Source organism: Acanthisitta chloris, unplaced genomic scaffold, assembly GCF_000695815.1.
Source record: "Acanthisitta chloris isolate BGI_N310 unplaced genomic scaffold, ASM69581v1 scaffold10868, whole genome shotgun sequence".
NCBI classification, from domain to species: Eukaryota; Metazoa; Chordata; class Aves; order Passeriformes; family Acanthisittidae; genus Acanthisitta; species Acanthisitta chloris.
The window spans coordinates 311-24,886 of NW_008686462.1; the positions used below are offsets into that span (position 1 = coordinate 311).

Genomic DNA, 24,576 nt, shown 5'->3' on the forward strand with positions numbered 1-24,576 from the left:
TGGTTCTTTGCTCGTTGTGGAGTTGCACTGTGCCAAAACCAAAGGGGTGCTGCTCTGCTCCCATTTTATGCTCTTAAGTTTAAATCTTAACTGCAAGACTGTCAGTTCAGGACTGCATAACTCTCTCCTCTTTGTTTGCTCCTCAGCTTTCCCATGTCCATTTATACCCCACACACCACGTGGTGTCTCCTGCTGCCAGCCTTGTGTATAATAAGGTATGTGATAATGTGAGTCTCATCTTTTCCTTCCTAGAAGGAGTGGTACTGAGGTAACATCTGAACACATCTAGGTGGTGCTTTGAGAAAGCTGCCAGGATGTTTCTCCGATTACTGTCCGATATCCAGTGGAGAGCAGCTAACCCGAGATGGAGGAGAATGACCAGGAGAAGCACTTCAACTACAGCAGAACCTCACCCAGTTTCCCTGCCAGCACAGGCACAGGTTGTCATCTGTGGTGGTGGAATTATGGGCACCTCTGTGGCATATCACCTTTCCAAGATGGGCTGGAAGGATATAGTCTTACTTGAGCAGGGCAGGTAAGGATTTCTGGTAACAAAACCAACCAAACAGGGCTTCCATGCAGAACAGCATCTACTCTAACGTGTTATTTCTAGGTCTTCACCTGGATTAAAGTAAAGAGCTAGAAATAGCCTTTCACCTGGATGAAATAAGGTTATCCTGAACGTTAGCATTGGCTCTTACTGCTTCTCCCCAAGCACTGGGCTGACCTTCAGGGTGAAGGGTATCCCTTGTGTGATTGTGGTGGGGTAGCCTTGGCTAAGGGCCACTCTCCCACACTTCCCTCAGCAAGATAGGTAGAAGGTAAGCTGAAAAAGATTGTGGATCAAGATAAAAACATGGAAATTGCTTAACAGTTACTGCCATGAGCAATCCAAACTTGCTCTGGGGAGAATTATTTTAAAATAGAGAATTACTTTATTTCATGCCAGTTAAAATATTCAGGTTGTGAGAAACAAAACCCAAACATTAAAACACTGCCTTTTCTTTCCCGTGCTCAATTTCACTCTTGCGCTCCGGGTTCTTCAGCCTCCCCACAGTGCCCTGAGCAGTGCAGGGGTGTGATCAGTACTGGGCTCCAGCCTGGGTTCTTCACGGACTGCAGTTCCCATCAGGAGAACTCTGCCCTGATGTGGGTTTTCCATGGACCACAGTTCTTTGGGAGATAGCTATCTGCTGTGGTATAATCCTGTAAAACACAGTGCAGCTGGCAAAGATGGACTATTTCAAAAGAACTAAAACTCCGTGTAACTCCTCCAGCCCCTGTTGACCTCTCAAAGCAGGATGCCCTGTGTGTCTAAAGCATTAGACCACCAGCAAAGCTGCAGAGAGATTGCAGGAGGTTATAATCAGGCATCACTGAAACATCACCCTGTAAGCTGGTTAGAGGTGTGGATTATCTGGTTTGTTGTGGGATTTAGTGCCTGTCTGTGAAACAGGCAGGGCCGTTATGGTTTGGCTGAACACAAGTGCCCCTGCTGAGTTGGATCTGTCTGTAGCAGAGCACATAGTTTCTGTTGAGAGCTGTGCAGCCCTTACCTGTTGTTTAGACTGACTTCCATTTCTGAGGTAGAGTTTAGGTGTTTTCATCAGGCAATTTGGGGACCTTGGATATGAGACACTGCTAAGATTTTAGGGGTTTGAAGAGGTGTTTATTGCAGCAGCTTCTAATGCTCTAAGTAGGTGCTGGACTGAGAATAGTTTAGCATCTAGCTTGGAGCTTCCTGCCTGATGCTGCCTTCAAAAAGTAATTGGCTGTGGTTCCTGGAGTTTGCCTGGCTGGGAAGCAGGTAGCATCAGGTTCTGTATAGTTGCAAAGAGAGAAAATTGGGTAGTCTCATCTGAGACCTTGTGAGCAGTGTCCTTCCGAGTGCAGTTAGCTGCTGGGCTTCGTTTGTAAGGGAATGTCATCTTTGCTATGTTGGAGCAGGATATGTACAGCCCATTACAGACCTGCAGTGAGTTAGATGCTGTGCAAGCTCAGTCTGTGTGTGCTCAAGGAGAAAGAGGAACACTGCATTGACAGAGAAGTCTTATATGGAGCACAGCATGGGCAGACTGTGCTTCAGCTCCTTGGGTTGTCCTTGAGTAGGGGTGTAGGAAAAATACCTCACTTGGCTGCTTCTGAGGCTGAATTGCTGAGAGAATATGGACTTGCTAGGCCAAAAGAACTCATGTCAAAGGCTTGCATAGGCAAGTGGAAAAATGCAGGATGGCTTTAGCAGCAGGAAACATGACTTGGAAGTATTGTGGAAGCAGGTTGTGAGGGAGATGCTTAAATCTAAGTGTCTTGTCTTCACCTGTCTATGCTGCAGGGAGCTTTTGTAGGTTTCTATCTCTACAGCAGCCCTTCAAATCTAAGGGCAGTTTTAAAAGGGGCAAGAAGCATGTGCCTGTCTATGGCTGTTGCTGCAGAGTGAGAGGGAATTGTTCATACTGTAATCTGCAAAGATGCTAGACATAAATCCAAATTGATTTTGGATTTGGAGGGAAATTCTGTGTTGGAGAAAGAAGAAATGAGGTAGGTCAACTGCAGCATAAAATATTTTTTTAAACTGCTTTCTTTGAAAAATTTCAGTGTTTAGGACTAGTTAAAGAGAAATTGTTTTGGAATACAAGGTGTTTTCAAAAGTGAACTAAAGGAAAATCATTCCAGAGGTTGTGTTATCCCTGCATCATCCAACTTAGATGGTTTGCCCTGATGTATTTGGGGAAGAGGTTGCTGTCTGGTTTGTGCTGCCAGCAGAGCTGCTGGACCAGCTTGGTGGGAGGTGTGTGCCTGGCAGCTGGATGAGGCCCTTTGCACCTTCTCCTGCAGGTTGGCTGCTGGTACCACTCGGTTCTGTGCTGGGATCGTGAGCACAGCCAGGCCCGTGTCTATAGAGCTGAAGATGGCACACTATTCAAACAAGCTCTACCAGCAGCTGGAACAGGAGACAGGAGTGCAAACAGGTACTAAAAGTGTCAACATGGACTGATCTTTGGGAAGCTGAATCCAAGTATTGGCGCTGCTTTTGTTTTTGCAGTGTCTGAAGGTTTGGTGGTTCCTGTTCAAAAGTGATACCTTGGACTGAATGAGATGCAAAGGAACGTCACTAATGCAGTCAGAATGGGGAGAAGGATATTAGATGGGCAAACCAAAGGCAGACTACATGCAAACTGTGACAGTTAGGTGTTGTCTGTAACTTGGGAAAACTTAGGGAAATTTTCACAAGGACAATGAAAAGTATATTACAGTGAATGGAGCAAATGGCCTATTTTTTATGCACTGATTCACTTCTCAAGAAGAGAAGGTGGTTAACAGGAGCACTGAAGCATAGGCAGAGCTACAGGCCTCTCACTGTGGTCTCACCCTGGAAATAACAAGAAAAAGTTGTGTTGAAATTCTCCTCCCCCTAAAATGTTAGGGCATGTACCAAATAGGAAGAAATTGCTCTCTGAAACATTTCTGCTGGCAAGAATTTGTGATATATGTCAAACTTAATAGAGGTTAATAACTGTGCCTGCAATTAAAATTAATACTAATCTAATGCAGGTGGTGGAGTCACAAAATGTCCTCTTAAAGTTGAAGTTTTATTCTTCTGAGTAGTTATTAGATCACTTCTTGGCCAGTAACTTCTCTCTTTTAATAGGTACCATGTGTAAAGTTTAATTTTTTTTGTAAGCAGGAGTATATAAAATAGAAAGAGAACAGAAGTCAAAATTAAATGGCTTTTTTGCAAAGTTGACTCTCGTGCAGTTTTTAATTAGTAGCTGATGAGCGTTTAATGTTATGTGAGGATTTGTGATTTCCAGGCTCCTGAGTAGTGGAAGCAACAGGTCTGCAAGTATATTAAAGCAGTGGGTCTGAGATGAAATGGAATTCAAGATCCTGTCCAAATCTGACTTGACTTTGGTCATTGTCATAGGGTACATGAAGACAGGCTCTATTTCACTGGCTCAGACCCAGGATCGACTAATCTCTCTGAAACGCATTGCTTCATCGCTGAAGTACGTATGAGCAGGAAGTACAACTCATCTTAACTCTGCACCAGTTCTCCTGCAAGATGAATGACACCGTGTTTCTTATGTTCTGTGGCAGTGTCATGGGGATACCATGTGAAATTATCTCCCCAAAGCAAGTGGTACAGCTCCACCCACTGATCAACATCCATGACCTTGTGGGGGCCATGTATGTGCCAGAAGATGCACTCGTGTCATCTGCCAGTGTGAGTCTGGCTCTGGCCACCGCTGCCTCACGGAATGGTAGGAGCTTTTTTTATCTAGAGTGCTCTCCTGCATGATAAGTTACCTTCTTTCCTAAAGGAAAATGATGTATTTTGGTATTGTGACTGAGCACTGAAGACAAAAATTTGGTTATTTCTGTAAAATTCAGATTCTTTAAATCAATTTTTTCCTAAAAAAGCCAGGCTGAATTTTATTAACATGCTGAATCTTTACACATCTGCTGTGATAAATCAAGCACCTGTTTGTTGTCCTTAGTGGTTGCATATTTCTCTGAATAACCACACACTCTCTCCTTCATAGAACCTGACTCAAAATTGCATATCAAAATAGTTAATCATCTACAAATGAAAAGGTGTGACTGAGTCCTTGTGGAGTATTTCATTGGGCACATATGCTTTGGAAATGGGTCTGGAAATGTAGCAGTAAATGCTGTTTGCTCAGCCTTGACATATTTGGAGTGGTCTGAAAGTAGGAGAAAGGTTAGGTGTGATGACAGAGATGAAGGTCATCAAGGATGAAAGTTCTTCAAGTTGGAAGAAGCTGTGTAGGAAGATATCTCTCTTAGTTTCCTGTAGCCCAGCTGATTTTTGCATACTTCTTGTTGACTTGCTCACAAAATGACTGATTTCCTATAGCAGAGACAGTCTTGCCATCTGAAACTACACTTTGTTGCATAAAGGAATTGTAATGGAAAAAAAAATCGTAGTTGAGACTTTTTTTTTTTCAAATGTTGATCCTGGGCTGTGTTTATCACATGGGAAAAAACAGTGTAGCTCTTCAGAGTCTCAGCCTTTAAATCTTACACAAATTGTACACTTGGTGGTGTACAAATAACAGGGTTTCACTTTGGAATTACTGGCTCAAGAGTAGGAATTTTGTCTTAAAGAGAAAATAGGCATTTAGATTGAGTTTAAGGGTTTAATGCTTGCAGCCTGACACATTAGAAAGAAAGCTCATAGTACACTGACTTTCTGGTGTCCTCTTCAGGTGTGCAGATTCACGAACGAACGTGTGTCAGTCATGTCACAGTCCAGAAGGGTCATGTGACAGGAGTTGAGACCGACAGAGGACGGATTCAATGCCAGTACTTTGTCAACTGTGCTGGACAGGTTGAATTATTTAATTTTTTCTTGTTTCTATTGCTTAAGAACATGTGCACTTTCCTCAGGGTTTGGTGTTTTTCTTGCTTTCCTTTAATGTTTGTGCTTTGGCTTGGTTTAGTGCAGTAGATCAAAGTCATGTTACTCAGCTGCTTAGCCCAGCAGGAGTGTGAAGGAGGATGAGCAATGCTGTCTGCTGGGCACCCAAAGCTGAGTGTTAACCTGCTACAGACCACCTGCAGCTTGTTGGCACAGCTCTGCCCATGGTCTCTCTCCTGGGAGGTGCAGCCTTCTGACAGGAGGAATTTTGCTTTGGCTGTTAGTGAGACAGTCAAATCTCTCGCTGCCCTTCTCTCTCTCACTGCTCCTCCCCAAAATTTGATTTTCTTTTTCTTCCTTAGTGTCATGGCTGCTCCACTGGAAAATACACCTGACAATTGCTGTTTCTAAACTAGCAGCTGTCCCTCTTGTTTAGTAAGAGGTCTTAGTACAGGCACAGAAATGCTGATTATTCTGCTTCTAGATGCTGACTTTGGTCTACAGATCTTATTTTGCTTTTGTATTATAAACTGCTACTTCTGAGTTCTGAGTCAGAACCCCATTTTTCTAGAACTTGTGCTAGCAACAGAAAACCAGTCTTTATCCAGAGTAATTCAGATTCTAAGAAAAGAGAAAAAAATAGTGTCAGTTTAGTGGTCTGAACCAAATCTTACCGGGTCTTTTATGAAAGCAAACTTGCAGAGGTGACCTGTGCTTGTGTCCTGCCATTTTTATTGGAGCTAGTTTTCTTCTTTTCCATTCTGACCTGCTCTTTTTTTATTTTAGTGGGCCTATGAGTTGGGCCACTCTGGAGAGGAACCAGTCAACATCCCACTCCATGCCTGTGAACACTTCTACCTCCTGACACATCCTTTGAAGGAGCCTCTGTCGAGCAGCTTACCAAGTAAGGATTCTTCAGCTCTGCCTCACTTTTCTCTGTGAATTACACCTGCCTTCCCAAGGTGACGTGTAGTTTATGACCAAAAGGCCAACCTTGGGCTTTAGTTCCTCAGCTCATTTGGGATTGTGAAGTACATTCTCGCTGGACTGCTCTGAATATCCTCTTTCAGTGGTAGAAAGAATACTTTTGCTTACTCTTGGGAAAGCTTTTGCTGCAGAAAATGATTTTCAGAGTTCAACTTAGCAGGAGAATGACCTTCACTCTAGCTTGACTCGTAGTTGTAGCTGAGGCTTGGGTTGTTGCATTTGTGAGCTGCAGAAGGTGCTAGCCTTGGCACTATGTTTTCCTTGCAGGCTGCTGGCCCCAAATGGCCCATCTATTCCTTTCCTCCAGCTGGAGCTAAGGCTTTACAATGGCATTTACATGTCTATGAGCTGTAGGGGCAACCAAACACTTGAGGTAATTGCTCCTCCCCCGTGTTCCGGCTTTTGGTTCTCTGGAAAAAAAAGCCTTTGCATCTGAAAACTATAGTTGGGAAGTAGAAAGCTTTGCTTATGTACTCTCAGTTGTTAGCAAGATTTTCTGATTCTAATGAGTAATGTATATATTCTCCAGGGAATTCAGTTCTCTGGCCAGAGTCCAAACTCTTCATTTTAACTTGACTAATTAAAAAAGAACATATATATATATATTTTAACACACATACATATATATATATATTCACAGCTTTTCTGTACATGGCAAAAATTGCTATGGAACATGTCGGGTGGAGTTTCATAAATACTCCAAGTTGACACTACTACTGGAAGAAGCAATCCAGACCTGCTTATCCGTACTTGAGTGCTGCCCATTTTGTGCTGGTGGCCTGCAGCAAGCTGGATCTGTGGCACATTCCCATTAAAATCAACTGTTAATATAGGAAGAGAAGGAGGGGGAGGGCAGGACATCTCTTGGTGGAAAGTCTGGTCTTGGGTGCAGTTTCAGTGGAACTATGGCAGCATAGTAGTTTGATTGCCACAGGGATCTGAACCCTTCTTGTGTCCTCCCGTTCCTGTGGAGACTGTCTTGCTGGCTTGGGGCTCCTCAGGTTCCATCGAGTGTACTGTGCTGCCCAGAAGTTAACATGCATGGTTGAGGTGGGAGCTAATGGTTTAGTCATCTAAACTGGCTCACCAAGGTGTCACTCAACCAGAGCGGTGTGAAAACATGGGGCTGGGGGACTGAGATTTTCCCTTCTCATGTCAGGAGGCCACCAGCTTGGCCCAGCGTGTCACCAGCCCCCATCATTGGTGTTTGTGGGACAACAGCCTGGACAGCTCTCCCTTTTCTCAATTCCCTTCCCACCTATCTTCTTTCCTCTGCAGCTGTTGTTGACCCGGATGGCAGGATCTACATACGCAACTGGCAGGGTGGCATCCTCTCAGGAGGCTTTGAGAAAAACCCCAAACCTCTTTTCACGGAGGGTCGGAACCAGCTGGAGATTCAGAACCTTCAAGAAGACTGGGATCATTTTGGTATGTTAAGGAAAGTTCCTACAGCGATGAAACCTTCAGCAGAAGGCAGAGTTCATGACAGTGCAAGCTGTTGTGACCTGTGGGAAAGATGAACGTTCTCTCAAATTCATTCATTTCTTAAGTTGTCAGTAATTTGCAGAAAACCCCTTTACCAGGCACTGCAGTACCTGAAGGGAACCTATTGGAGAGCTGGAGAGGGACTTCTGACAAGGGCATTGAGGAACAGGACAAGGGGGAATGGTTTCAAACTGACAGGGGGCAGGGTTAGATCAGATACTGGGAAGAAATTCTTCCCCGTGATGAGGGTGAGGCACTGGCCCAGGTTGCCCAGAGAAGCTGTGTCTGCCCCATCCCTGGAATTGTTCCAGGCCAGGTTGGATGGGGCTTGGAGCAAACTGGTCTAGTGGAAGGTGTCCCTGCCTATGGCAGGAGGGTTGGAATGAGATGATCTTTAAGATCCCTTTCAACTTAAACCATTCGAGGTTCCTATGTTTCTGTGATATCTGTGTAGTGTTTGAAAACACACACTAACCCTCAGGATTTTTTAACTTCCTCTAGTGCGGTGAAGTACTACATAAACCAGTGCTGCTCTCTCATTTCAGTTGATTTTTGACAGTCAGTGCCACATGCTGCTCCTCTTGTGACGCAGTAGATCAACACTGTTGACCTGCCACATAGCTGTGGAATTTTGTTTCCTCAGCTCTCTCCAGTAGTGACTGCCAAGTGCATTTCTATCAGTGGCAGTTGTGTTGTGGACAGAACTTGGTATTGTGGCTTCCCAGACATCATCCCACCATTGACAGTGGTGGTTTATTATATTCCAAAGGTTCTGTCTTTCTCTTCCCTTTTATTTGATTCTATTTTTATAATCTGTATGTTCTTTTACATGGAGGGCTCTTTCTGTAGGAAAGAGCATAACTTGGTCTGAGCCCTTTTTTCCCCCACCCCCTCTTTAACTCCTGGTAAGTTGCTGTGTTGCCTTCTCATTTCACCTTTGCCTTATTTTCAGAAATCCAGTTTTCCCTTGTGTCAGAGCTCTTTGCATCCCTTGTGAATGCACATGCCTCTGTTTGTGACTCTGGACATGGATGGAATTTCACTTACTTCTTTTTGCAGTGGTAGTATGTTCTTCCAGCTACTCTGCAGGTTAAATTGATTAATTTGACTTTGATTTCTGAGAGGCACCATATTGATAATATAAAAGTTTAAACACCAGGGGGTGGAGCTAGGGTGGGGTGCACTTTTGTGCTGGCATATGCTAAGGATTTTTAGATCTATAGATGCCTAGAGACTTGCTTGAATATATTAGCTTCAGCAGTGAGTTGCTTGAGCTCTGCACCCACTTCCTTTCTGGTATTGTAGGTACTGCTGAAATGAAAAAGCACTGCTTGCTGGCACCCCCAAATTGCCCAGGTTTTGAAGCAGCTGCATCCTATGTTCCAGCATCACCCTTTTATCCATTCAAACGTGCCGAACAGTTGAGCAGAGTCAGAGCTTAGCCAATATTTGATCCTTTTCTAGGGCTGCAGTTCCTGGGGTTTGAGCTCTTGCATTACTGCTTTGATCTTTGTCATTGGAACACCTTTTGATTCTAAAATAGCCTGTACAGTTGCTTAAATGTTGGGCTGGGTAGGAGAACAAATCTAACACTGATCTCTCTTTTCATCAATAAAATAAAAGCTGGTAAGTACAGGCTCTCTGGAATCCTAATGCCTGAGAGGGGGAAGAGAGAGAGCAGGTCAGAACAACTGTTTGTAACTTCTTAGGTAATGTGAAATCTGATTATTTTATTGCGTGTGCTTAAACCTGAGGAGTGTTCTCAGTTCTGAATCTTGAGGGCTTTTATCTGGAGTACTATGCAGAGGTAGCTTTTGGGCAAGAAAAGCCAAGCAGATAGCTTATCCCTTTATTAATGCTCTCAAATGTCAAGCTGGGAAGAATTGCCAAAGGACTTTTCCAGCGTGACTGGGCAATGGAGCGGCACAGAAATCCAATGAGGATAAATGTGAAGTGACACAAGTGTGTGTGGGTGTGTGGGGATGGTCTTGTTTTCACCACCTAAAATGGTGGACTTCGGATGGTTTTATTAGTTGTGTCATTTCTGTGAAGACATCAGCTCAGTAGCAGTCAAAGCAAAAGGCAAGTTAGGAATTAATGGGAAATTATTAGGAAAGGAGAAGAAAACACAGTCATCATGCAGTGCTAAATCTTGGTTTGCCACATACTAGTTCTTGTTCTAGGAACCCTATATCCAGAGGGTATCATAGAACTGGAGAAGGCCTGGTGGAAGAGCAGCAGGAGGCTGATCAAAGCTTGGAACAGTTCCCAAACAAGAAACTGACTGAGTGGGCTGGGAAGAGGAGATGACAAGAAGGGATATAAACAGAGGTCTGTGGAATCTGGAAGGAGATGGATAGACTAGATGGGGATCTCCTGTTTGCTGTCTCTTCTATTATGCCAACTGGAAGGCATCAAAAGAAGTTACTTGAGTGTGAATTTTTTTTAAAAAAGGCAATGATTCCTCATACCACAAATACTAAACATGTGGAACTCCTCATCCATGTCTGTAGGATGTTTTTGTGAGGCTGGGGAAGACCAGTCTAGTACCGAGAGATCAGTTTAGGGGTTCCTAAGCAGGAACAAATTACCAGTTTTTTAGGAAATTTTCTAAGCTGATGGTAGGTGGAGACTGACAAGGTGCCTGGGACAGCCATCATACACGTTTGCCTGTTTTTACTCCTCACTAGGCATCTATTTGATGTCTGTTCCTATTGTTTTTCCTAACAAAACTGAACAGTGTTTTTGCACTGTTGAAAACAATACTGGGCTCTTGGTATGGAGGCTTTTATGGTATGCTGTGTGGTCTACTAGTAGTGTGATTCCAGCAGGTAAACAGTTTCTCCTGTGACTGTATCAAAGCATGGAAACAATTTCCACCTGTTCAGGTAACAGCAAACCTCTGCTGTGCTGTCTGGTTTGAAGGTGAAGCAGCTGAAATGTGTTGAGACTGAAGGCTGTGACTTTTTGTCTCTTTTTTGTCTGGGTACTAGGGCCACTTCTGAGTGCTCTCCTGCGCAGGATGCCAGGTTTGGAGGCTCTGCAGATCATGCAGTTAGTGAATTGCCCAGAGACCTTCACACCAGACATGCGATGCATCATGGGAGAGTCGCCCACCGCGAGGGGCTACTTCGTGCTGGCTGGCATGAACTCAGCTGGTATCTCATATGGTGGGGGAGCAGGCAAGTAAGTGGTCTATCACTGTTGTGTGTGTAAGTAAGGCTTTAACCAAGAAAAGAGACTGCTCAGATGATCCTTCTGTGTACAATGTTCTGGTCGGTATTTGTCACCTCCTCTCTGACAAAGACTCAAGACTTCTCTTTCATTTCCAACTTGAGTGAAGGAGAGGAACGGTTGTTATGTTCTGGTTTATGTTCTCTAGTGTGTATTCCAAATCTGTGTTGGACTCTCCTGCTGTCCTGCACACCTCTCCTCTGGCATCACATCTCAGTGATCAGCTGCGGATCAAGTAAGCTTCTTTAGAGCTATGTCGGGGAGGTTTAGGTTAGGTATTAAGGAAAGATTTTTCACCCAGTAGGTGGTTGGGTGCTGGAACAGCTCCCCAGGACCGTGGTCACAGCACTAAGCCTGTCAGAGCTCAGGAAGCATTTGGACAATGCTCTCAGGCACATGGTGTGTTTCTTGGGATTGTCCTGTGCAGGGCCAGGAGTTGGACTCAATGATTCATGTGGCCCCTTCTAACTCAGGATATTCTGTGATTCTATAACTGGCCTGATTTTTTTCAAACTACCAGGAAGAGATAAAAGCTTAGCAAAGCATTTATTCCCTGGTCTTCTGTGCTTCACGATCCCCTTTAATTTATCATTTGATTGAAGTCTTTATATCATTCAAGTTGACACAGCAGTTAATTCCTCTGAAAGCAGGGTGAATCTGGTGCTGATGAAGCACCATATATGTGATTACAGTGCTGCCAGTAGTTAAAGACTGTCCTCTAGAGTGAGATAGGGTGGAATAATTTCCCAGTAAAATCCAGTTCCTGTGTTGTTGCAGATACTTAGACAGGAATGTAAGTGTGATCCCAGCAGCAAAGCTGCTTGCAGAATGATCACTCTGCCATTTGGATCTGGTGACCCAGCATCCCTTCTGCCACACAGCCTTCTTAACAAGCTGCTCATTTTTTTGGGCAGGTGTTAGCATCTGCATTTGTCTCCACTAGTTTCTGTCTGTTGTCTAATAATTTAAGTCACCTGGGAAACAAATAATGATTTTTTTGTCATATACAATATAGAGAATCTTTGCAGTGAGGTTCGCTTAAGAATCAAAATAATTTCTGAAGGTAAAAGCACTGTTTGTCTGTTTGCACTACAGCCCCAAAATAAGCAGCTTAGCTTGCTAATGTAATTTCATGATGACTTCCAAACCCCTTTGTTTTGCAGTTTACTGGCTGTGAACAGATCCTTCTGCTCTGCTCTGGACTGGGCTGCCTTTGTCCTTCCGCTCTGGAGTATGCTCCTCCTTCACTCCTGCCAGTGTAGTTAAACATAACCTGGCTGGCATCTCATGCTGCCTCTGAGGGTTTGTGGCTGAGCCTGCACCAGGCACTGAAAAATGACAAAACATTCAGGCTCCCAGCTCCAACCTAAGCATACTCACCTCTCCTTTTGTAGCAGAACGCCAGGACCTGACGCGGTGTCAGCCAAGCTACCTGTCCAGGTCCTGGCCTCATTTACCACCTGCCTTGTATGTTTCATCCTAATGGGCAATTAGTCGATAGGGTTTTTAAAGGGAACCCTTCCAGTTTCTGCTGGTATTTAAAATACCAAGTTAGCCTTCTCTCACCCTATTGCAAGATATTCTCATGTCCAAACTGCTTTGCTTCTGATTTCAAAGCTACACCCTTTCCTTTAAGACACTGGCTGATATCTCAGTCTTTCTTTTTCTTCCCTCAGGTACCTGGCAGAGTGGATGGTAAATGGGTATCCATCAGAAAATGTCTGGCCTCTGGATCTGAAGCGTTTTGGGACCCTTCAGAGCAGTCGCACTTTCCTCCGACACCGCGTGATGGAAGTCATGCGTAAGTGAGGCCTCTGTGCTCAGTTCTGGCCAGGGTGTCCAAGATTTTCCACTTTACTGCACTCTCTCTCCTCTGAGAACTATTTTCCTTCTTCCTGACCTCCTTTGTGGCAATACAGCCTCTTCCCAGGAGAAAGGAAAGGATGAGTTGTTTTGGTTTTTTTCCTATTTGCAGTGTTCTTACTAACTTTTCTTTAAAAAAATGCTGTTGGTACCTTGCTCTCTGCTATTTCTGTGCTTTGCCTCTGGGGTAAGGAAATTTGTGCATGTCTGTGTAGGTCTCCAGCCTCATAGAGCAATGCCAAGGTCTTAACTGGGAATATTACACTGTCTCAAACATTGTTATTCTTCACACATCATTGCAGTGTGGCAATACTGTCAATTCCAACTTATGGCTGTGTGACCCAGTTATCTTGCATCATTCAGGAAGTCTTTGCAGACATATTCTGCTTTCTCCTGTCAAAGTTTGTGATAAATGCCTTGCAGAATAGATTAGAGATGCCATTTTTCCTGTCTAAAGCCATACTTCATTTCCTCCTGTTGTTTGATTCTCTGTCCTGAATAATGTGGATGACTTCTTTTCAAGTTTCAAATAGAAGTATGAAGTGCTCCACAAGTTGCATAACAGGAACAATTATTTGAATACCAAGTCTAAACTGAAAACATGTGTTCAAGTGAAAGCAGAGAAGCTGGGTAAATATCTGAGCCCTACTATATCCAGGAAATAAAAACCTTATGCTTTGACCTTCCTCCCAGAAAAATCATTTTTACTCTGGGCATTATTCTGCAGTTGCTTTCCAGTACAAACCTCAGTTCTGATAGCTACAGAATCACTCCAGTTTTTGCTGGATGAGTACTGCAATTTCTGCAGTGTTATGTTCCCATTCTAATCCATTCTTACCTCTAGCCACTTTTTCGGAATACCAATACCAGATACTGTCAATAAATTCATTAAATCATTAGCTATGAGGCAGAAATGGTGGAATGGTTCAATGAGAAATATTGGGCTTATCTTCAATTTTATGCAGTTTCTGACCTAGGTAGAATCTTGACATTTATAAAGACGTATTCAAGCATCCTTGAGTTATTACTCCCCACTGGTAACCAAGGAGGATGCTCAGTGTTTGTTAGGGTGACTCGTTTTCTAAATAAGAACATGCTATATTGGCTGAACAGATGTAAGAGCCATTTGGAAAAGCTTCAACAATTAGAAAAGGCTGAATTGCCAATATTTAGGAAGGTGAGTTAGATGGTCCCTGTAGCTGTGGGCTGCCTACCCCAGCATTAGCACTGTCAAAATAACTGCCTGATGTAGTGCACTGCCAGGGAAGAACCATGCATAATTAATGCTAGTCAACATGACTTCATGAGAAATAGTTTTTGTTATCTTGCAGTACTGTCATGAGACCATAAGGAACTATAAATATAAGTGTTCTGGGCAAATATTGTTCCTCTGATTCTGAAGAGCTATAAACAGATCAAAACAGATTTGTTGATTTTCAAAAACAGAAGAAGAAGGTCGGAACTGTTTCGAGGGAGTTTCATTAATGGTTCAGATAGATTAGTAAGTACTGATAATCTGGAAAAAATGTTTAGGTAAAGATTATTACTTTGTCTAATAATGGATCTTTGTGACCATTGCAGCCCTCATGTGTGATCTGAAAGTTCCCCGTTGGGATTTCCAGACCGGCAGGCAGCTGCGCACTTCGCCGCTCTATGACCGTCTGGATGCACAGGGAGCCAGGTGGATGGAGAAGCATGGATTTGAGAGAGTCAAGTATTTTGTCCCCCCTGGGAAAGGTGAGATCATGCTTTCCTCTTCCTAGTGCTTCTCTGTTGGTCTGTGTAAGATCTTAGTTCATCCAGTTTTTAATTTTTCCTTTGAATTCTTCTTTATATTAGATCTGCTGGATTTGGATCACAGCAAAACCTTTTACAAACCAGACTGGTTTGATATCGTGGGTTCCGAAGTCAAGTGCTGTAAGGAAGCAGTTTGTGTCATTGACATGTCATCTTTCACCAAGTTTGAAATAAGTGTAAGTACCTAGGACCACCTGGTAAAGGTGACCTTTAGTTTATTATTGCCTGCTTTTGCAAAACTCTCTGTGGATGGACAGGGGACGGTGACTTCCTTTGTGTGTCCAAAGGATGTATGACCAAATTCAGGTCGTACCACAGTATTTAGCATTGATTGGTTTTTGTCTGTCAAGGGCCCAGTTTACAGAAACACCAGCTGAGTCCATACGTAGAATTTGGCCTCCGGCACTGAGTCACCATTGTATCCTGTTAGGCTTGAGACGCCAGTGTCACTATCATTACAAATTGAAGTGATTTGGGCCAGGATGTTGATGTGATCTTAAGCTGCCTCAGTGGATTTGTTTGCTCAGACAGCTTGTCTGACTTGCTCTCCCTTTTGATTCATGTAGTCCACAGGAGACCAGGCCCTGGAGAGTCTGCAGTATCTCTTCTCGAATGACCTGGATGTGCCAGTTGGGCATGTTGTGCATACAGGCATGCTTAATGAGAAGGGAGGGTATGAGAACGACTGCAGCATCGCCCGGCTCAGCAAACGCAGGTGGGTGTGCAGGCAGCGTCTTTATCCATCACCCTTTGGGTGTTAAGAGCCTTTAAGGACTTCTTAATGAAGATCATAAAGTTTTGTTCACCACCATAAGCTCAAAAGGTCTCAATTCTCCACTTATATTCATTGAGGAAAATAAGCCTTTTTCTGGGGCTGCAGATGAACATAGATTTTCTCAAAATGTTAGACCTTCAGATGTTTGATTTCTCAATTAAATACAAATGGTTTTCAGCAGTCATTGAGGTTTATTAATTTAGGTAACCCTTTAAAGTGCAAACCAAGCAGTTCCTCATTGGGTCCTGGCCAACATCCTTACTGGAATTGCATACTGAAAATGCTACTTTTTGATTATTTCAATTTGCACTGCCATGTGGGTACTCTAATTCTCAGCTCTGCAGTTTCTCATCATTCTTTTTTGTGCTCTCTGATGGAAACTGACATGATCACAGGATTTCATCCTTGTTCTCACCAGTTTGGACTCTCTTTGGCATTTAATATAAAATCTTTCTCATTTTTAGAAATTTCTCCATGGCCACATCGCAGCTGAGTGTTGGTTTTATTTCTCTGGACAGTTTTCTATGTCTGTTTTCATTGTATTCGTGTGAAAGCATTCTTTGCTGCTCTTTCAATTAGAAACAGCTTTTCTTTCTCTTCCACTTCTGTCTGCATTCATGTATGCTTAAAAGTATTGTCCTTCTCTGCGTGAAACCAGTAGCTTCCCTCCTTGCCTCGTCATTTCTGCAGATGTTATCTCTGTCAGTAATGTACTTTAACTCGCAGTTAGTATCAGACACACACACAAGTAGCTCATTTGCCTGTAGCAAGTGGAGTTCTGGTTTTGAAAGCTGTTAATAATAACTGCCATTGTGTGTGAAGGGACTTTAACTGAAACAAGAAATTGCTGTGTGAACCATGTGCTCCTGACTGTCGGAATAAACAGAATTGCTGGTGGTGAAGAGCTGCAAGTCCCTTCTGCAAAATGGTTGTGACTTTTGAGATACTCTGTCAGCTTTCTGTAGAACTTCCTGTGTTCCATATCTAGTCACTTCTTGTCGCTGCTGATGCTTGAAGTCTGGGATTTTTTTGTCATGACATATGTGATCACATTGATCCAGAGACTTTAGCTGTGGTTTTCACAAACCAGCTTGTTTTGGTCTCTTATTTGCTTGGAAGCTGCTGAATAGCTCCAGTAGTTGCTGAGCAAAGAATAAACTGCTTCACCTTGTGGCTGTCCATTCATTGTTTCTTGGTTTTGATTTGTCTGTTCCAGCTTCTTCATGATTTCCCCCACTGACCAACAAGTCCATTGCTGGGCCTGGCTGAAGAACCGCTTGCCCGACGACAGCAACCTGACCATGGAGGATGTGACCTGGAAGTACACAGGTAAGAACTCACTGAAAGCAGACATCCTAAGACAGCCCAAAGTTACAACTGGTGTCTTGTGCTGCATGCCAGTTAATTGTTTAAAGTGCCTGGAGTGGTGACTTGGTCTCCTCACCAAACATTTGGATGAAAAGAGCAATTCAGAGACTTCCTTCTGTCAAGCCATGAGCTGGAAGACAGTTTTCCTTTATTGTGGGCTGTCAGGAGAGAGTTTAATGACTCTCTCCTCTGTTCTTAAATATAAGCATACCTATTAGTTCAATACACTTAAGACTTTAGAAATAGGGGCATGCACATTTGCATGTTAGACACCAGGCAGTACTTCTCCAGTCTCATTCTAATGCTGTTTTCTTCCTCTCTTTAGCTCTCAATCTGATCGGCCCCCGAGCTGTGGATGTCTTGTCAGAGTTGTCCTATGCCCCCATGACTGCAGAACACTTCCCCTCTCTCTTTTGCAAGGTGAATGACTGTGCTTCTGCCCTCCTCACCCTGCTAGGTTTTTCAAAGCATGCCATGGAAGGAGAGTAAGAATTACATTTTGGATAATTGGGGGGAATTTAGATTTGCACTTAGGTTTACTGAGGTTACTGAGCTAGGCTTGTAAATAACTCACTAGGCTCGCTTTACTTCTCTCTGGGTCCTGCTTGCTAAGTATATAGGTGAATATGCACTTGTTTTCAGTATTCCTCTCCCTGTAGACTTGGTGCCATTTGATATCTTGGCATATTTCATATAATCAATTATGAAGCTGTCAGAGGGGCAGCTGGGATCGAGCATCATTGTCTCCTGTCACGTTAAAAGGCTGAGCAGATAACTGCTATTCAGCTTGTGTCTTGTATCTAGATAAAGCCTGTGTCCTGACCTAGTTCCAAGGCTTATTGCCAAATGCCATGAAGTGATTAATAAGTCTGGATAATGTGACATCACTCTTTGAATGCTGAAATTTAAATTCGTTGTGAGTATGTGCAGGTGGTGAACAGCAGTGAGGAGAGGGCAGTGTGGTTGTGTTATACATTGTGCTGCTTCTGGATCTCTGTGCTGTGTTCCAGTTTGGATGATTTCATCCCCTCTGATTCTGCAGGAGATGAGCGTGGGCTATGCTAATGGCATCCGTGTGATGAGTATCACTCACACGGGAGAACCTGGATTCGTGCTTTATATTCCCATAGAGGTAAGAAGACACTGCAGCCTGAGCTAATTAAAGCAGTTGCATGCATAATCGGAAACACTTTCCGAGTTGACTCTGGGTGATGAGCTGTCTGGTTTGCACCGCGGGAAAGCTGCCTGCAGGCACCAGGGGGAGTTTCCCTGCTTTATATTGCATTCCAGTCGGGCAGAGCTCTTGTTCTCCAGCGGCAGGGGACAGTGACATCCCTGGTGGTGTCGAATGCTGTCGTTGTCTCCTGGTGTCAATCTGTGTTTCACCTTTCCGTTGCAGTATGCCCTTCACGTGTACAACGAGGTGATGAACATGGGGCAGAAGTATGGGATTCGGAATGCTGGTTACTACGCGCTCCGCAGCCTGCGCATTGAGAAGTTCTTTGCCTTTTGGGGCCAGGATCTGGATGCTTTTACCACTCCTATGGAGTGTGGACGGGAGTTCCAGGTCAAACTGGAGAAGGTACAGCACCTCCTGCACTGGGGTGGGTGGAAGAGCAGAACTGGACTGAAAAAGCTGTCAGCCAAGTGGATAGATGTGTCATTTTTTGGATGGAGCTGTGTGCAGTGCATAGCTACAACATAGTGTCTTGTATTTCAAAAAGGTGCTAGAAATACCAAAAATACTCTTGTCTTCCTCCTTGCTGGGCAGCATTCCCAGTGACCTGTGTAGTGTCCAGTGCTGCTCATGTGTGCAGTGCTCAGTGTGGCAGAGGGTGCTCTGTACCTCGCAGATGCTCAGAGTTCAAGTTTCTCCAAGCTGTTTTCCCAATCTGCTGAAGCACAAACCAGCCTGTACACCAAGTGATGTGAAATATGAGGCTAGGCACCAAGAACTGGTGTTTTCTATTTTTGCTAAAACAGGGGAGTTCTCTGTTTTTACTAAAACGTAGAACAGCTTAGAGTTGTATTTTGCCTTTGTGCTGTTTTTGTCACTGGCTTTTTCGTCCACCATTGCATGAGCCAAAACAAATGCTTGTATCAATTCAAGAAAGGAAATTAGTGACTAGAGATACAAATTTCCTACTAGTTACAGTTTCCCTCTGATTTATAAAATATGGAAGACTTCTGGAACCAGAAAAATGGCAAAGACTAGCATGGTGACATGGTTTTCACTGCAGAGAAAATTAGAATGATTTTTTAAAGGCTGGAACAACAAGCATGACAGGAAAGCTTCTATCTGAGCTGGACTTCTTACATATAGAGCAGCCCATTTTGGTAGGGCATAAGTTTCGAGTGTAAATTGATCTTATGTTGGCAAGCTGATTTGTTAAAACTCAGCAGCTGCCACAGTTCATGTTCCTCACATCAGCTGATGCTTCCTTTTCCCCACAGGGAATGCAGTTTGTTGGCCAGGAAGCACTGCTGGAGCAGAAGCAGAACGGTGTGTACAAGCGCTTTACCATGTTCATCCTTGAGGACCATGACACGGATTTGGACCTCTGGCCCTGGTGGGGAGAGCCCATTTTCCGCAACGGCCGCTACGTGGGCAAGACCACCAGCAGTGCCTACAGCTACACTCTGGAGCGCCATGTCTGCCTTGGCTTTGTGCACCACTTTGATGAGAAGACAGGAGAAGAGCTGGTGGTGACAACTGACTTCATCAACCAGGGAGAGTATGAGATCGACATTGCCGGGCAGCGCTTCCAGGCCAAAGCCAAGCTCTATCCCTTCAGCTCCCTCTTCACGCAACGGCGCCGCAAGGACGAGGTGGAACTGAGTGGCTACCAGAGGGAGTAGTGCTGACTAGACCTGACCTGCTCCTTTTTCCAGGCTGGAGTCTTCTCCCACCATCGTCCAGCCCTTTCTCCTCACTTCATATATTTCTTTCTTTTCCTTCTTGTCTTGCAACTTTTAAACGTTTTCCAGCGTGTTACATTTTGTATATTTTAAAACCTTAATTTTCAAGCTTTCCCAAATCCTCCTTCAACCCTTGCCAGGCTCCCCCGTGCCCCAGTGGATGAAGCACAGTGCTGAGCATGCAGGGATGCCTGTGGAGGAGTGTACCCCACCAAAGGCTCTGGCCTTGTGGTGATGGGAAGGGTTGGGGTGAACCCCTGAGGACTGCACCCTTCCTCTCTCTTCTCCAGCGTAAGGCGTAGGACAGCAGGTCTTTGCTGCCTGTGGTTCAGATGAACGCTGTGACCTCACCCTGCTCTCCACATACCACGTTGTAGAGGGGTCAGTGTGTCAATGCACACAGCAATAGGATGATCAGCTACCTCACTGGCACGAGACATAGCATTGTGTGATCAGCAGCCAAGAGACAGGTTTTGGTGTCATCCAGCCTTGTCACTGCCCCTTTTGTCCACCATTTTGCTTTTTCCCTAGCAGGGAATCAAGTAGATTTGACATCAGAGCGTTGAGATGACAGTAGCACTGGTAAGTTTGTTGTTGGGATTAGATTTTTTGTGTGGGGTCACTGAAACTATATGGCCTTCTATAAATATAGTTGAAGATCAACACATGTATTTCACTTCTGTAAAGGAATGGAATTTTTTTTTATTAGCAAAAGTACTGATTTCTAACAAGGACAGATGTTAGTGCTTAATGTTAATAGCAGTGTTGAAATGCTGCTTCTGTTTAAGCTGCACAATATACAGTCTCTTTGGGGATTGTCTTTCACTTTCCTTTGTGTGACTTGGTCAAACTTGTCTGGCAAGGTTCATGTAAAACTTGTGTTGGTTTGGGAGACTTTGAGGAGCAGGAGGGGACAATATCTTGTCGTTTTAGCCTGCCCATGGCTATTTTGAAAGTGGAAAATGCAGCTTTTGTCTCACCTGTGGTGCTGTCAGTATTGCAAGAAACACTGGGTTTTCTTCTGGTGGTGAGAAAACATCTCAGCAGCTCCTGCTGGACTCAAGGAGTTGTCTTCTGGTTTTCTTCTCAAATCTGTTACATTTCTTCCTTCTCTCTCTCGGCAGTACCTCAGCAGAAGGGGTTGAATAAGGGAATGAAGGGAGCATGGCAGTGGGATTATAAATTGCTTTCCTTCAGCACTGCTCTTTGCATCCTTCTCACACAGATGCTCCAGACAGTGCAGCTGGAATTCACCCCTTCTTCAGGTGTCAAAGTGTGCTGATTTGAACACTGATGGCAAAGAAGTGGGGAATGCTGAATTGCATTGTGCACATGTACATCTTCTTCATGTTTTGAGCACAATCAAAAGCAAAGACTTGCTTTATTTACTTGAAAAATATCTGTTAAACATTTTCCCTGCCTCTGCCACCTGCACACTTGTCATGGTCTTTCTGCTCCAGCATCTGTTCTGGAGTTTGGACACAACCTTGCACTGATGTCTGCCCTGTCAGCCATGATGAACACTTTCCTTATGATCTTGTTTGGGCACTTTATTTTCTGGTTAAATGTTGAGCATCTGTAGTGTAAATATGAGCTCAAAACCCTCCCTGGTTCTTGTTTTAAGCTGGCTTTCTGCTGCTTTAGTTGCTTCAGGTTGTGCCTTCAGTTGAGTCTGTGGGCTGCCAGTTCAGGAAAGGATGTAAGGGAATTAGGGATTTGAGCATGTGATATGTAGTAGGTTGAACATAGATGTCACTTCTTCAAGTGTGTGTTCCTTTGTCAGTGGTTGAGTTCTGTTGTAGTGTGTGATGTCTTCCAGGATTTCAAACTTTGAATTGACATGCAAAATTTCCCCTGTCACTGAAATGGAGCGTCCACAGTGGGTGGTTGTTCCACTCCATTTTGAGCTTTCGCAGCCCAGAGTCTGCGCAGGTGGAGATTCCGCCTGCTTGTCATTTCTTCCAAATTCCCCTATTATTGCTCTCTGAATTGAAATTTTGCCTGGTGTGTTACAATTAATTGCTTAAATGAAAGGTTCGTAAAGCATCTAATAGCAGTTTAAACTCTATAATCACTTCTTGCATGTCTATCCTGCATGGAGAGAGACCATGATCCCACTATTTCCATGCTGGATGTACATACCTTGGTCTCTCCATGGGTTTATTAGACGTGGCTGTGCCTTCCTTATGCAGGGAAACTGGTGTTCAATCAAGGAAGGGGTTTTGTGTGTGGTACTTAGGATGTGTCTTAGATCAGCCTTTCAGGTTAGGGTTTATCAACCGTTTGTTGTTGCTGGTGAGCCATGATACTTCTTCAGGAGAAGGCAAAGTGTAGGGCCAAGGTGAGCTCAAGTGTGTAATGCAACTCCTGAAGAGAGATTTTAGCTTGAGCCGTTCAGTTCTCTGCAGAGTTAAAACTAGTTGAGGCCAAATTAGAAAGTTAGCAACATGCTGTTCTCTACTAGCCACTTGTTCCTGCAGTATCATTTAAATTGCAGCCAGATTATCTTCCTCCTTGTGATTATTTTTCTTTTCTCTAATCCGTGGATGCCTGTTAGCTCCTCAGGCAACTTTTCATACACGGGTGTCTCTTCTCCAGCAGTTCTGACTGTAAAATTGTGGTTTATGAGCTACTTTTGTCATTATGTCTGCTAAGGTTTATTTTATGTCTAGAAGGTTTATTTTATGTCTAGATCTATTGACTTTTCCATACCAAAAATAGAGAGTGCAAATAGTTTTCCACCGTGCTGGTAGATATAGCAGCACTTTGTGTAATGCTGTGTTTGGTGTTTGAGACTTGGGTGGTTTGGTAATTGTCAGTCTTGCAGCTCATTAACGCCTACTCTGGCCTTCCCTGCTATGAATTCTGGTTCTTGTTTTATATCAGAACCTGAGAGGTCTTTGACTGCTATTCAGGCTTAGTCAGTTTAATTTCTGGTGTAGCTATTTTTAACCTTACAATGGTAAAGAATAGTTTGCTTTCAGCAACTTGAACACCCTTCAAGGGGACAATTGGATCACATTTTAAAATAGTGATACTGAGACCGGAGAAGGTCTTTCTAGTGTAGTGTTTTCTTCTAGAGGTATTAAGCAGTGATGTAAGACTCTAATCCCTTTATCTGATGATTAGAGTGCCTAAAAAAAGAACTACAAAATCTGTTGAAGAGTTACCACCTTTAGTACACCCTCAAATTAGAAAATTAGAAATCAGATCTGTGCTGTGGCACAGTCTTAGCATCTAAGATGCTAAATAACATGGCCTGTAAAATACTACGTCCTGATTCTCATCCTGAAAACTGCCTGAGAAAGGAGGTTTGTTCTCATTCTGCATGGTAAGACTATGAACCTTGGATTGGGAAGCACTAAAATAGCATCCCCCTCCACTGCGGTGGCAGGGGGAATGGCCTCATTCTGTGCTAAAGCAGCACCAGCACCTCGTGTGTATCAGGGTTGTTACCAGTTCTCTGAGCCTTGCTGTCCAGAATGGGAACAGCCCTCTGGATTCCCTTCTGCTAGGCGTCTTTGGAGGGAAGCTAACCAGTGAATCCATCTAAATGTGCATACATGGGAAGGGGTGGATTGCCCAAGTGTTGTCTGTAGTGTGGGGAGCTTGCAGAAGAGGTAGAACTTCCTTCCATTAAATGATTTTTCCAGGCTATTGCATTGTCTTAGCCTTGTGGTGTCTTTTCCTTGTCTCATGTTTTCTTAGTCATTGAGAGGGTACTGAAAGGCTTGAGTAAAACTGGTATTAGAGAACAGGGAGTTTATTGTTCATATTTAATGATCTGAGGATAAAATTAACAGCCTATTTTGGAATTATGTTTTCTGTTTCAGGAGAATATGTTACAGTCATTTTCACGTCGGTCTTTACCAGACTTAGTTTCTTCTTTTCTCTGTGCTGCCTCCAGTATCTAGCTACATTTGACAGGCCTTGTTGGGCAGTTTCTTATTTCGTGGTAAGGAGGGGAGGCTGTGTGAAACTTCCACTGCATCGCCAAGTCTTGGTGTGAGCTTGGATTCCTCCTTTCTACTGTTACATTTGAGCTGTCACCTATCATGCTGCTCTTCCTACACCTCCAAACTCCAGCCTGTGCTGCCATAGGATTTCTCATGCACAAGGTTCTTCTCTTCCTTCTACCTGACGCTTGTCATCACAGCCAGGTTGGCTCTAGATCTGTCTCTGCATCAATTTAAGCTCTTCAGCTTCTAGATGGCACAGATACCAATATCTGAGCTCCCAGGCAGGTTTGTGCCCACTGTATATCCCATTGTTTAACCCTCCCTTTCCCTGTGCCAGGATTTTCCCACTATTCTTAATGCTTTTCTAGTCTCCTTCCTCAGGCAGCTGAGCCCATTAGTTCCTTTTGCCCATCAGAGAGTGAGGCATGGTGAAATAAAACCAGGTGAAGGGGTGACAGAGTGGCTGAGCAGAGGTAGAAGGAGAGGCACAGTGGAAATTTGATCCTGGGCCCATTACTCAACTCCTTAAACCCAGCCTGGATTACCAGCTCAGGGAGCATCTTCCTCTGCAGCCTTGGTGCTGGGCAAGTGAGGGCCATGACTCTAGGCAGAGTTGGCATGGCATTGGCACTTGTTTCCCAGTACACATTTCCCTCTCTCCTTGGGATGAAGGAAATGGTGCCACATGGGAAGGTGGGGGCTGTGCACACTAAATTGCCCAGAACACTTGTGTCTCTCTCTGGCACATTCTTGCAGCTGTAAAGGTACAGCTAACCTCATCCTCACTTGAACCAGAATGGTTGCAC

At 44.0% G+C, this 24,576-nt stretch overlaps 1 protein-coding gene across 1 annotated transcript; it reads left to right on the top strand.

The window, feature by feature from the left end:
- Positions 1–314: 314 nt before the first annotated feature.
- On the top strand, positions 315–19,751 carry PDPR (pyruvate dehydrogenase phosphatase regulatory subunit). Its single transcript, XM_009080141.1, has 17 exons — positions 315–535; positions 2,836–2,969; positions 3,926–4,007; positions 4,099–4,262; positions 5,232–5,353; positions 6,170–6,287; positions 7,649–7,798; positions 10,849–11,041; positions 12,766–12,890; positions 14,534–14,689; positions 14,792–14,925; positions 15,316–15,464; positions 16,741–16,853; positions 17,218–17,312; positions 17,935–18,024; positions 18,292–18,474; positions 19,347–19,751. The coding sequence occupies exons 1-17, from the start codon at positions 315–317 to the stop codon at positions 19,749–19,751; spliced, it is 2,634 nt and encodes an 877-aa protein (XP_009078389.1).
- Positions 19,752–24,576: the final 4,825 nt, after the last annotated feature.